The 13,524-nt window shown below is 39.9% G+C and overlaps 1 protein-coding gene across 2 annotated transcripts in view; it reads right to left on the reverse strand.

Moving 5' to 3' along the window:
• Positions 1–3,020: 3,020 nt before the first annotated feature.
• The window catches only part of LOC124164333 (cell death abnormality protein 1-like), a 53,519-nt gene continuing 43,015 nt past the window's right edge, over positions 3,021–13,524 (reverse strand). For both annotated transcript variants that reach the window (XM_046541606.1, XM_046541605.1), the window contains 3 exons: positions 11,684–11,806; positions 8,726–8,843; positions 3,021–4,776 (listed from right to left, as the gene is read on the reverse strand). In XM_046541606.1, the coding sequence (XP_046397562.1) occupies position 4,776; positions 8,726–8,843; positions 11,684–11,806 (242 nt within the window). In that variant the 3' untranslated portion in view covers positions 3,021–4,775. The remainder of the gene's footprint in view (positions 4,777–8,725; positions 8,844–11,683; positions 11,807–13,524) is intronic.

The following is a 13,524-nucleotide window of genomic DNA, read 5'->3' on the forward strand; positions in this document are numbered from 1 at the left end:
GCGAGGGTCGTGCTTACTAAGCCACTGTCGGAGTGAAAAACCCTTATTTTCCGCTGGTCTGCGGCCATGATTTTCAAAGCACTGAAGGAACAAGTGACTTTGTACGCAGTCACGCGCACGGGTGCAAAGTTAAATACACCAAATCAAAGTTTTTTGATATTCTAGTTTGTTGTTTATGGAATTAAATGTGTATGTTTGAAAATTTGGTTTGCTACATGCATGTGCATTTGGTGAAGGGTTTATTGTTCATGCATGGGTCTTGAAGCCAGCCATCACTGCAGTTAGGTTAATCAATAACAGATCATTCATATTATTTAACACAAGAATTTATTTTGCTTTAGATTCTACAGAGATAACAACATACAACATAACACAACACAGAAATGTTTAGTAATAATTGATGATTTTTTTTGTTCACAATAAGGACTAACTTTGTATTAACTCCAATGAAAATTTTGTAAACAATATCTATTCAAGATGTATAATATATACTCATTTTGTATACATTTGTATAGAATGTATAAAATGTGTAAATTGTATACAATGTATATAATTTCCATACAGAATGTGTACAATGTCCACATTTTGTATAAATTTGTACATATAAAGCTGTATAAAATGTGTACATTGTATAAAGTTTGTACATTTTATGAAAATTATATACAGCTGTGTAGGCTGCTTAAAATTTGTAGATTGTATACATTTCTATACAATTTAAAGGAATGTTTACATCAAGGTGTATATATACACCGTAGACAATTTACTCAAGTTAATACAATGTAAACAAATTTATACAAAATTTTTATATAAATTGGTTTACAGAAAGGGTCAGTTTGAAAGCTGTGCAAAAAATAATTTCTGGATAACAATGAAACTGGAAGCTTGGTAATTAAAGTGATGTTAAGTGGCAAATGAATAATTTGGAATAATTTTATAGGAAATGAAATTATCAGCTGAGAGACAAGATCGAAGGGATTCCGCACATAATTTTCAAGTGAACTTCCATTTAGAGTGTGCAATGAGTATAATTTGAGGATGAATCTGGTCAATTTTAAGGGCTGACTGATTAGAAATATTATCATTCCCCAAAATAAGACAAGAACAGCTACGAAACCACAAGCTAGCACAGAGAATATTTGATTTTCATTAGAGTTGCAGCATGGAATACAGTTTCATCAAATTAAATCATAGAATAAGGTATTAAAAAGAAAAAATTCACATTTTTCATATTCACTTATAATGTGCACACATATCCACCCAAGCAGCATCAACTCTCTGTGGTTTTAAGACTTTTTCGTGATCCACTGGAGCGAAAGAACACATACTAGATCAGGTACTTCTTCCAGCGATAGATATTACTCAAGTCATCAGTTCGATTTTCTATTTCCTATTTCTGAGGGCTGATTTTCGAACTCCCGCCCGTGATTTATAGTTATCGATCTATCTACTGCAAGCGATTTAGTCGTATATTGATTACCACCATCGATACAAGATGTCCACGCGCTGTTTCCGGGCACATTGTGGAAAAATCAACAATTTCCATTCTGAGCGTATGTGTTACCTTAGAGTATATAGTTATTGTGGTTTAATATCTCCACCTGTGTTACTGTCACCCAAATGGAGTTGCAGTCATCTGTATTGAGCTGCGAATCAATAGTTATCTGTCAGTGTCGTGTTTTGTTGGCATTTTATGGAATCTCCCAATCTCTCGAAAGGGTATCAACCGAAAGAGTATTAACTTTTTTTTTACATCATTAGAACCTGGGTGATTGTTTTTTTTCCAATATAATTCATATTAGGCAGAGTCTACATTCATAATATTGTGAACCATTTTTACCTAGTTGATTTCGAGAATGAGAGTTGTCTGCGCAAATGTCTTGTAGTCTCGAGTTTAAACTGTAACTACCAATCATGTAGCTTCATTACGCTATATTATATATGTATATAATTCCTTACCTGGAAACATTAGTACACTGTATAATGGGCGCACGCAGTGAGGAGCAGAATAAAGAATTCCCCCCCTTTACTTCTCTTCCACCTCGCAACGCGGCCTATTACCGCTCATTTTTTTTCCTATGAGCTCATAATAATTTATCTTTTCCTCGAGCTCCGCAAATGCTTTGGTATCATAAAGTACCACAAGAAATTTACAAATTTAATATATAGTGTGTGCACCAATTCATGGAAAATATACAGGAAGGCTACAAGGCACAAGATTTCTCAATCGCGAAGATACACATACAGAGGGACAATCAAATCCGAATAAAGGCAGACCATCTCGTAATTTCTTACCAGAAGACATCAAAAAAGATAATGTAGGCCATATTATCGAGAAAAATGTGTCAAGGAGAAGGTGCAGGCCATGTAAAAACCACACAGTATATGTTTGTGCAAAATGTAATGTGCCCTCACATCCAAATTTTTAAAAAATATTTTCATATATGAAAGGGTTTATATATTGTATGAATATTTATATAATGATGATTAATACTAAATTAGGCATTTTTATGTGGTTATAAATAAAACAGTGGAAAAGAAAAATATTTTGCTTTTTCAAGGCATATTTTTCACTCCTTTTCCACTCGGGTGTCGAGTGACACTCGACATAGCCTGGCTCACTGCCAACTCGAGTGTCACTCGACACGCGCTATTTTCCATTATTTTAATTTGTTCCATTCCCATTTTATTTGTATATAAATGTATATATACATTTTTTGATAATCTACACCTTCATTGGGCAATAAGTGTAGAGTGTAAATCGTAATATATTTCAGGATATCATATTTTATTTACACCATCAGCCATGAGGATTCTTGGCCATGGTGGGCCTCGGTTCTAATTTTTGTACACACGTTGATCTTTCTCTTTAGCCTTCAAATCGCCCGGAAACATCCCAAAAAACAAGCATATTTGTTTTAGTGCAAAATAGGGTGGTTTCCAATTTTTTTATTGCCTTAATCGAAAGATTTTTACTCATGGAGTATGTATTTCACGGTTTTAGATTTTTTAATGAAGATATATATTTTTCGCGTTCAAATGAAAAGCGAAAAATTTCAAGCGCGCAAAAACGCGACCGATAAGTATGAATGATGGGTAATCGCCGTGTGACGCCAGCGGTAGGTGACCTTGGTAAGAGAGCGCAGCGCCGCTTTGATGCAGGCTGCTAGGTGTGCATGCAGACGACGCACCATCTGAGAGGATACCTTCAACGCTTCGAGCAAAAACTATATTTCTCAAAGAAAAACTAAGTTTTACCTGCACTCCAAATGCACAGTATCTTAGATAACCGCTTTGTAATGGATCTTCCAAGATTTTTAAATGCATTGACAAAAGTGGTGCACGTCTACTTTAATATAAAAAATGTAAAAGCATTGTTAACGATTGGTTATGGTACATACAGAAGTGAATATGATTGGAAGAACTATTAATAAGAGGAAATTCATTGTATTTTATCATAGCAAAATATTACGCTGGATGGATATCATGTCGAAATGTATAAAATTCATTAGAAATACTTCACAGTATTCTGACGAGGTTTGGCGGTAGGGCTAGAAGCATATTTTCTTCTTTCAAAGGAAAACACAAATATCGACTTTTTTAAATAAATTAATTACGACACTAGTGTTGAGTTACAATAATGTAAATATTAACTGTTGGGTCATAATACCTTCACGATGTGACTTCAAATAGTTTCCATACAATAATTAGCAATTTATTACGACTGGCAAAAGAAATTCACATGGCTATAGCCGCCTTGGATCCGCGTCGTAATTAATAACGATTGACTACGAAGGCTAACATCATGATTGAAACAATAATGCAGTGCCTTACGTAGGGCACTCCTCTACACTGAACACCCTCCTCCCCAAAGTCCTTCAATCCAGTGATTCACAGCGTCTGCTTAATGACTTGAATGTCCGTGGTAGCATGGATGCCAGCAAAAAATCTACATATAAAGTGTGTTTTGTGCCAAAATGTCGTTCTACAACGCTTAAAGCTAGCGGAAAATCGTTCGTCACGGTACCACTGAGCGAGAAGAAGAGACTTTTGTGATATGAAGCGGTCGGAAGGTATTATACAATCCGTAGTAAAAATAGTGGAAGTAAATCGAATATTCATACACGGAGAGGAGGTTGGTTTACATTGAAAAATCCATTGCATTGAAATTGGGAGAATCTGCAATGGTAGGTATATGTATTATAATATTACGGTACTACCGGTACACAATTTTTCGTTATTCATTTTTATACGCAATGCTTGCATGCGCATGCGCAAAGAAATTCCGAAGTTGAAGAAAAGCACAGCATGGCGGTAGCGTAGAACACCTTGCTGGCAGGTAGCGATTGGCTTAAATAAGGATTATTAATACCTATCAAGCGAAGAAAACCTTTCGATGAAATAGATACTTTTTGTTTGCCTGCATATTATTCCGAGAGCACGCCGAATAAGATACGCTCGCTGCTTGAATGACTCTTCTCTATTACTTGATTCTTTTGTGCACATTTTGCACATTTGTTTCGTTACCATTTCAACACACTCCCTTTATGACACCTTGTATACGGGAACTAAATCCATCACGGAGGTAGTCTTTTGTAGGTCCTATCCCAAAACTCAACCATGGCCATGGAAAAGTTCAGCAAATTTGTTGATGAAATTCTTTGTGAAAGCAGTGACAATGAAGTGAAGATACATCCGGAAGTAGTTCTAGTGATGAAGGTGGATTATCCAACAGTCATATATCTACACAAGTTGAGCCTGTTGCCGGCCCTAGTAAACCTGCAAAAAGGAGGAATCACCTATTTCATCAGCTGGAACTGACAAAAAGTGACAGTGATAGTGACATCCAAGTTACACATAAAATACGTATAAAACTACAAAGAATTGCTTATTCTAGTGACTGCGTGGATGAGTAAGAAAGCGATGACGTTGGCATTCAAAGTGAAAAAACTGACGCGAAAATGGAATGATTTCAGTGTGAATGACCAATCTCCGAAAAGGTCCTTCCTTCTCCACTGGACAAGTGTGCTTTGGTCCACAGGCATGACGGTGTGAATCCCATTCAAATTTTTCGTTTGTTTTTTACAGAAGTCTTGATAGAAAGAATCGCCTGTGAGACAAATATCTATGCACAGAGCAAACTTCAAAATAGGATACTAGCCAAGAGATTAACTTGGAATAGTTGGACTGACTTCACCGCGAAGTAAATGAAGGATTTCTCGGCATTATATTGAAAATGGGCATTATTCATCAACCAAATACATAGGATTATTGGTCGTTAGAGTTTGTCTCTCATGTACCATTTTTTCGTGCAATCTTCACAAGGGAAAGGTTTTTCCAAATATTTTGGATGCTAAATCTAAAAAATGAAAAAGCGGGGATAAATGATACAAGGACCAGAAAAAAGAAGGTCATTTCGTTTTTTAATTATTTATACATGAAGTTCAGAGTGAAATTCTTTCCAGGACGCGAGATAGCCATGGATGTGTCTATTGTGGGTTTCAAGGGCAAAGTGCGCTTCATTACGTACAACCCCAAAAACCCACCAAATGGGGAATTCGTATCTCTGTCCTCGCAGATTCCCGATGTGGCTACACCTATTCTTTTATTCCTTACTTCGGTTCTGTAACGTCTGACTCCCTTGCTAGATCTAACCTACCATTTACTTCAAAAATTGTACTAGAACTTTATGGCAGATTGAAGCAATTTCTTCCTGAAGCTCAGGGATTTCATGTCTTTCTTGATATGTTCTACACAAGCGCAACACTTGCTAAGGAGTTGCTAAAATATAAGTGCCACTTGACAGGGACTCTAATGCCCAACAGGAAAGACAACCCAGCCCTAATAAAAAAAATCCCAGGCCGAAAAAAGGGGAGTTGGTTGTCCATAGAGACAGGGACACATTACTGCTCTCATTGAACTACAAAAGAGTGGTTACGTTACTAAGCATCTGGGACACTTCTGAAACGGAGGTAGAGGAAAGAAGGGTACGAGGTAGTGCTGAAATTCAGAGAGTAGTCAAGCCGAAAGTCGTTGTGAACTACACGAAATTTATGGGTGGCGTGGACACTGCTGATCACTATACATGTACCTATTGCTTTATTAGAAAGACAAAATGAAATTGAAATGGTGGATAAAGCTATTTTTCTGGGGCTTAGAAGTTAGTGCAGTAAATTCGTACATTTATACAAAGAGTGCCACAAAACAAAAGGTGAAAAGTGTATTTAGCATGTGAAATTCATTAGGCAGTTAGTTGCAGAACATGTTGGAGATTTCAGGATGGGTGGTACAACTCCCAGTGGCCGACCAAAACCATCAGACCCTCTACAAAGGTTGAATGGAAAACTTCATATCATCATGCCACATTCTGAAAAAAAGAAACACAAGGACTGTGTAGTTTGTTCGAAAAGAAACGTTAGCGGAGGAAGAATAGAGACAATTTACTTTTGCGAAACATGTGAAAACCGCCCAGGGATTCATGAGGGGGAATGTTTTAGAAGGTACAGGGTGTGTTAATTAAGTTTCAAGACTGGTCTCAGGAAAAGAAATTTATTAAACATTTATATATAGCGAACTAAAAATCTTCTAAATAGTGTCCTTCTGAGTCGATACACCGCTGCCAGCGAGTTTTCCACTGTCGGAAGGCTTCCTGAAACTCCTCTACTGGAATGGTGTTCAAACTCTGCGTCGAAGCCGTTTGAACCGCTGCGACTGTGCCGAACCGCTTCCCTTTCAAGTTCTTCTTCATGCGGGAGAGCAAAAAGAAGTCACTGGGGGCGAAGTCCGGGCTAAAGGGTGGCTGCGGAAGCGTTGCCACCTTGTTTCTGGCCAAAATCTGGGTGACGGCGAGACAAGTGTGCACGGGAGCGTTGTCGTGGTGCAGCACCCACTCGTCTTTCTTCTCCGGGCGGACTCAATTCTTCTCAAATCTTCAGTAACCATTTGAAACACGGAACTGTAGTTCAAATTCATTTTATCCGCGATGAGTCTAATGCTCAAGCGTCGGTCACTGTTCAAAACTTCCCGCAGTTTGGCCAGATTTTCTTCGTCCTGCGACGTTGCAGGCCTTCCAGCACGATCATCATCTTCGACGTCTTCGCGGCCATCTTTAAACCGCTTATGCCACATGAAAACCATCGCACGTGACATTGCGTCTTCTTTGTAGGCCTGTTGAAGCAACTGAAGCGTTTCCACGCCGTTCTTGCCTAGTTTGACACAGAATTTTATGGAATAACGCTGCTCCTTCAAAAGCTGCATTTTCACACTCGCGATGTTTCGACGTGATCAACAAACACACTCCGACTTCGCACGTGATGCTTTCACTCCAGCGTTTTGCCAGCAACTGGCGTTGATTGGTCGCTTACCTGAGACCCCCCTCCACCCAGCCAGGGCCACGTTACCGGTCTGGAAGCGCTCCGCTGCGCGATAAAAAATCAGTCTTGAAACTTAATTAACACACCCTGTATCACTGTTTGGAAAAATTTAGAGATTAATGAATAAATAATGCTTATTAATCAATCTGAAAGCGTAATTTGTCAAATAAACACTTTATTTTAGCGAAACATAATACTCTATTTCATAAAATATTATCATTCTTAAATTCAGGGGCATTTAAAAATAAAATTCTGAGTAGGCTACTGGTATATGAGCAGAAAAATTCCGAGTGCAAAAGGTACCAAAGTACTCACGTTCCGCCTAAGGTGCGAAAACGCACCATTATCTTTTTGGTATAAATAATTTTTTTAGGCCCCAAAATTTTCAAATTTTCTTTTTAGTACCTATTAACTCTAAATATGATGATAAATTTCAAAATTTCTACCGAACATTAACGTTGGCCGTAAATGGGTTAAAACGGCCGATTTTATTCCTTCAGTAATTGATTAAGATGCAAAAACCTCGCATACCGACTACCACCATGTTAATGCTATTGCAGTTACTTCAGGGCAGGCCCCATAAAGGGCCAATTTACCCGTCATTGCTAATACAAGCAATGAAGCTAAGGCTTACAACCTACTCCAACCTCCGTCCCAACTAGATCTAATATTCCCCCTACTCATGTAGCTGACAAATCTAAATTCAACCAGCCAACTGGCCAATTCTCCACGCCGAATTAATTAAAAACTGCCAATTCCCCCCATTTATCATGCAACCGCAGCGATTATAAAATGCTCAACCACAGCTGATTTTGCGACAGTAAGGACTGTCCTAAACCATCTTCACATCCCTAACAACATATATTGCTTTCCTGAAAACAGGCTCAGAGAATTTGCCCTGAGAGGAACTTTCCCTTCGGTAGATGATGATCAAATTCTCTCCGACCTTCAAAATCTAGGATTCCACGTCATCTCCTGCGCCCGCATTTTCTCAACCCGACCGTCTCCCACACAGCGCGAACATGGACACCACTCAGTTCCCCGAAATATACCCAAACAGACCATGTCACAACAGAAAACTCAATTGACGCCGCAAAATTTGTGAAATTTATGAAGATGAGGGGGATGAAAAAAATTTTTTTAAAGTCATGGGGTCCGCTGGACCCCAGTGTCCACTTTATGATTGAAAAAAGAAAAGTGCACTTCTAGGTTTAACCTCCCGTCGAATACTAAAATAAAACAAAAGTCACGATACTATTTCAGAGAGAGGGTTGGGGTTAAGTAAATGCTTGAATCATATCGAATTCTGGCATTTGATGAGATTTCATAAGATTGAGATCATTAAGTAGACTCACTAGTCGTAGACGTAGTAGACTCCGTAGCCGCCACAAACGAATACGACTGGTCCTACGATGACGTAGACAACAGTATAACCACCTCCGACGGCGACAATGCCTCGCACATCTATTTCATCTGCAAGGGAGAAATAATACAGAGAGAAATATATTACTTTACTATACTAAATTTTCGGTGGTATACATCCAACTTCCTCAGAGTTAGGGAGGAGACTCGTGTATATATATGTATGTACTCTGTACTCTGTATATATGTACTCTGTATGCTCCGCACGCTCGCTAAGGGGGCTACGCCCCTTAAAAGCCCCGAGTCCGGCTTCGCCGTCCAAGTTGGTGGGTGCCCGAAGAATTTCTATTGGAATAATCTGACCCGAAAGTATTAGGGGCCGGCATCGCCGGCCAGGGGGTATAGAAGCGGCCCCTAGGCTGATCCACCGCCGGCTTCGACAGCAATGTCTTCGGAACGTCATCGCTCATCCTCCTACCGCTGCCCAAAAAGTCTTCGGGGGCTATAGGGCTCGATCCCCTAGAACTCCCTATGCGGCCGGCTTGGTCGGCCGCCTACCCGAACCGCTTCGCCGTTCCCTGCCGCGGTCGGTCGGAGGGGAGAGTCGCTAACCGCGGCTACGCCGATCCTCGTTTCGGGGATAGCACGGCGCCCAGGGGCAAAGGAGGCAAAGGGGCGAAGGGGCATTACACTTTTATTGGAACACATCTTGTTATCTACGAACTAAAATGGATTCTCGTTTCCATTTTACAATAAAAGCTTTTGAAATTTGAGAAATAATTGTCAATCAAATACCCAAAAATAATAGCATGGTGAGAGGGGAGACGTTTTCGATCAAACCGATGGAAAATGAAATGTATGTACAAGATGTAGACCAATATAATGTTGATTCGTACAACTAGTTTCGCTGCATGCATGTGTCACCTTCACGTACTTTGCATGGCTCCGGGTTGTGCAAGTTATTATACCTCGTGTAAGGATAAGCCTTCCCCGATACTATCTCCTAGTCTTAAATATCATCCCACTCCCCGTCGTCAGTTCATAGCTAAGCCAGGTAGAAAAAATTCCCACAGCCCAACATTACCTGAACCCACTCCAAAATTACCTGAAGATAACGAATGACTGCGTCAAACTACTTGTGCGAGTCAACATTAAAGTGGACATGTTATACATACTTTGTATCTCTCATTTAACACACAAATAAATATTACTTGCAAATCCCAGAAGACTTTTCGTAACTTGTTTACATATCATTTCTCAAGATACATAAAAAAGAACTCGACCGCAGCAGTCACAAACACGCAGCCTTCCGCTCCCTTATTCACCGTTTACTCAACGTACCGATGAACAAAACTAATTTTCAAAAGGAACTCGAATACATTAAACACACCGCCACATCGAATGGCTATTCAGATCGGCTCATCGATAAGATCCTCAAAAAACAGAAACACAAGAAACGTATTCAAGACAGCACGACACTTATCTCATCCAAAGACCAAAAATACGTAAAACTGCCATTTGACCCAACGTCCACTAAAGGACTCGAAGGTGTTTTCAGAAAACACAACATTAAACCGTGTTATGTGTCGAACAATAAACTCAGAACCCTCCTTGGCAACCCTAAAGACCCGATTGAACCCCTACAGAAGTCCGGAATATACAAAGTCACCTGTCCGGAGTGCAATATAGCCTACATAGGGCAGACACGGAGGAACTTAAACACTCGCTTCAAGGAGCACATTGCGTGCTTTAGACTCGGTCACTTCAATAAATCATCCGTAGCAAATCATATGGCCTCAAATTCTCATTCTATCACCATCAATGACATCAGCCTTGTAAAACACGCCCCAGACCATTTATTAGACTATTATGAATCTATCCACATACAAAAACACAAAGGCATAACTATGAACAGTGACCAAGGTCCAACAACATCTTGCCTTTTTTCCCTGATTTCAAAACACAAAACATCTAATAACGGCTTTCTTCCAACCGCTCCGTAATTTTCCATCCCCCCCCCCTTTCCATATCCCAACGACTCCCTTACCCCCACTCCTTCCCCCACCCCCGCAATTCTTGACCCACCTCAGTATTGGCTCCTTACCTCCCCCAACCCCTGACGTTCGACCAATTACATCAACCTCTCCATCAACTACGCTCAATATTGCAATATTTTGAACATTCTCCTTTGAGGAGGCCTGCTTGGCAGGAGAAACACCTGGTGTCAGGAGATACTTCTTGGGCACTTTTACCCTTCTACCTTCCCAACTCCCGTGTGTGTGACGGTCACTGTCGTAAGCGAGAGCTTCACAAACCTGAGTGAGTGAGTGCGTGTGTCCTACGCGGCCATTTGTTTCTTGGAGCAAACCCGTGAGGTGCGTGAGAGAGAGCGTGTTTTATTTTTTATTTATTTTATCATATGTCCTTTTCGTTTGTGTGAGTGGGTCACTGTCGTGAGCGAGGGCTCCACAAACCTGAGTGCGTGAGTGCGTGTGTCCCACGCGGTCATTTGTTCCCTTGAGCAAATCCGCGAGGTGCGTGTGTGAGTTTCACGTTTGTATTTTCAGTTAGTGTCTTATCTTGCCATTACCTCCCGTGTTAGCATTATTACTTCTCACTCCCATCTTCCCATCAAAGAGTACGGCCTTGGGGAATTAATTTTCTTTAAAAAGAACTTGTTTACGGCTTTCAATTTTGGCCACATTTTTTTCATATTAAGTAGGAATTTTGAACTATCTTGTTTCCGTTCTCCCAGTAATTGTAACTGTGACAACCGGGCTTTTAGAAAATGGAACGTTTGCCATCTCAAATCGTTTCTTGAATAATCATGCAAGGTTTGGTGAGATCTGAACTGTTAATTTTTGAATTTCCTCAAACATTTTAGCTCTAAAGATATCAGCTGCTTAGGAAGCAAATGAAGAAACGCTGACTAATTGAAAACATATACTCACGGGCCAGGCACTTGTTTCCGTGTTCCTTGTATTTGTGTGGACATTCACACGTCTTGTTTTGGCCACAAACAGCTACTGAGTCAATGCATGGGTTGTCTGTTGCGTCGCATTCCGCATGTAGTCCTGTGAATGGAAGACTAATATTAAATGCATTTTGTTGTGGGGAAATGAAAGTAGTGTGTTAGTGATTATATCTCTGAATTCCAAATGAAAGGCCCATCTAACTCATTTTTCATAGGTTCAAGCCTCACTATTCTCCATGTAACACGGAAAGGCTCATGTGCTATTACTGTAGTATCAGGCTCCAATGATGACTCCCTCATTATTGGTTTTGATGGATTGCCCATGAGTGTTAGCCCTACAAATGTGTTTCTCAACTTCACACTTCTTTCCTATGCACTCCCACATTTGACAATTGCTCATTTCACTGCTTGAAATGTATTTTAGGTCGTATCGCGGATTCTCTTCGAAAATTCACTACATCCAGAGAACGATCATAGGGATCGGGTTCGTGAGTCCATTATGATTGCTATCTTTTCATCCTGTGGTCCGGGATGCCAGCCCGGTCGGCGACGTAGATATTTCAAGTATTATCACATCCCAGCTTGCACCAAGGCTAAATTTCACCCGAATCTTACTAGATAACAGCCACCCCTAACACTATAATGTTCGATGAGTTTTTAGGTTCCATTTCATCACCATGTTTGCTTGAATATTATGCGAAGGGTAGTGTTGTGTGTACAAGTGTAGTACTCCGTCGGTCGGATAGCCATGATTACCATACCGACTTACATAAACAGTTGGCTATTACTGAATGTAGTCAATTGGTGTCAATTATGGCTCACCAAGGATAAGATAAAGCATTAGGGTGGTCCAAAAAATGCTTCTGGAAAATTGCGAGTGTGGATACATTTTTTTGTATGTATTCATCGGCAAATAATCTACATAAAAATTCAGATTTATCACACAGTATTTTACGGTGCCGAATTGCGTTTTGAAACTTTTGGTTTCGGCTGTATTTTATCGAAATTTATTTACTTTACAAGTACGCGTGCGACCGTCTGATGTTTTGTGTTTATTCGTCAGAAATAGAGGTTATCAGTCAAAGAAACTAATTTTCGTGATTTTCGTTAACGTTCCCAATGACAGCATAAAATTCGAAAATTTTCAAATTATTTATGGTAGCTTTACCTCACCCACACTGCATTTTTCCCACGATTGAAAAAAGTTCCGTACCACTGAGAAGCAATTATTTCACTTCAGTCTCTAATGTTCATTACCAATGCTTTTATCTTCAGAATATTGGCTGATAATGTTCAAATTCCTATTTAGGGATGTATTTCGAAATATTATTATGTTTTATTGTATTATACACCTTGCATTTATGAAGAGACACTTTTCCGCTGCATGTGAGCACTGATAATTTCTCGGGTATTTAAATTACATCGTCGCCAACGTTTCGAAGAACTTGTTGCTCGTCATTTTCAGGGCAGACTGGTACAGGGGGAAAAAACTGTGCCCAGGGGTCCAGCCGAATGTGATTGGTGGATGCGCCTACTGAATACATTTCATGGTTGGCAGAGGAAAAGCCCTTAGTCCCCGTTAAAAGTGCGGGGAAATGTACAATGGGGAAAAGTGCAGCTCCATAGAAACCAAGATTAAAGAGGCAGTAGGAGCACTTCAGGGAGGCAAAACCTGACAAGTCGGAAGAGCACTTAATCAACAATGATCATGCCATCAGATGGGAGGATATATTGCTGCTCTGCCACACCCGAGTCTCCTGGGACAAGGTGGTGAAAGAAGCAATTGAAATTCGACCGACAAAAAGAAAAGAAAATAAA

This window comes from Ischnura elegans, chromosome 8 (genome assembly GCF_921293095.1).
Source record: "Ischnura elegans chromosome 8, ioIscEleg1.1, whole genome shotgun sequence".
Classification (NCBI taxonomy): domain Eukaryota; kingdom Metazoa; phylum Arthropoda; class Insecta; order Odonata; family Coenagrionidae; genus Ischnura; species Ischnura elegans.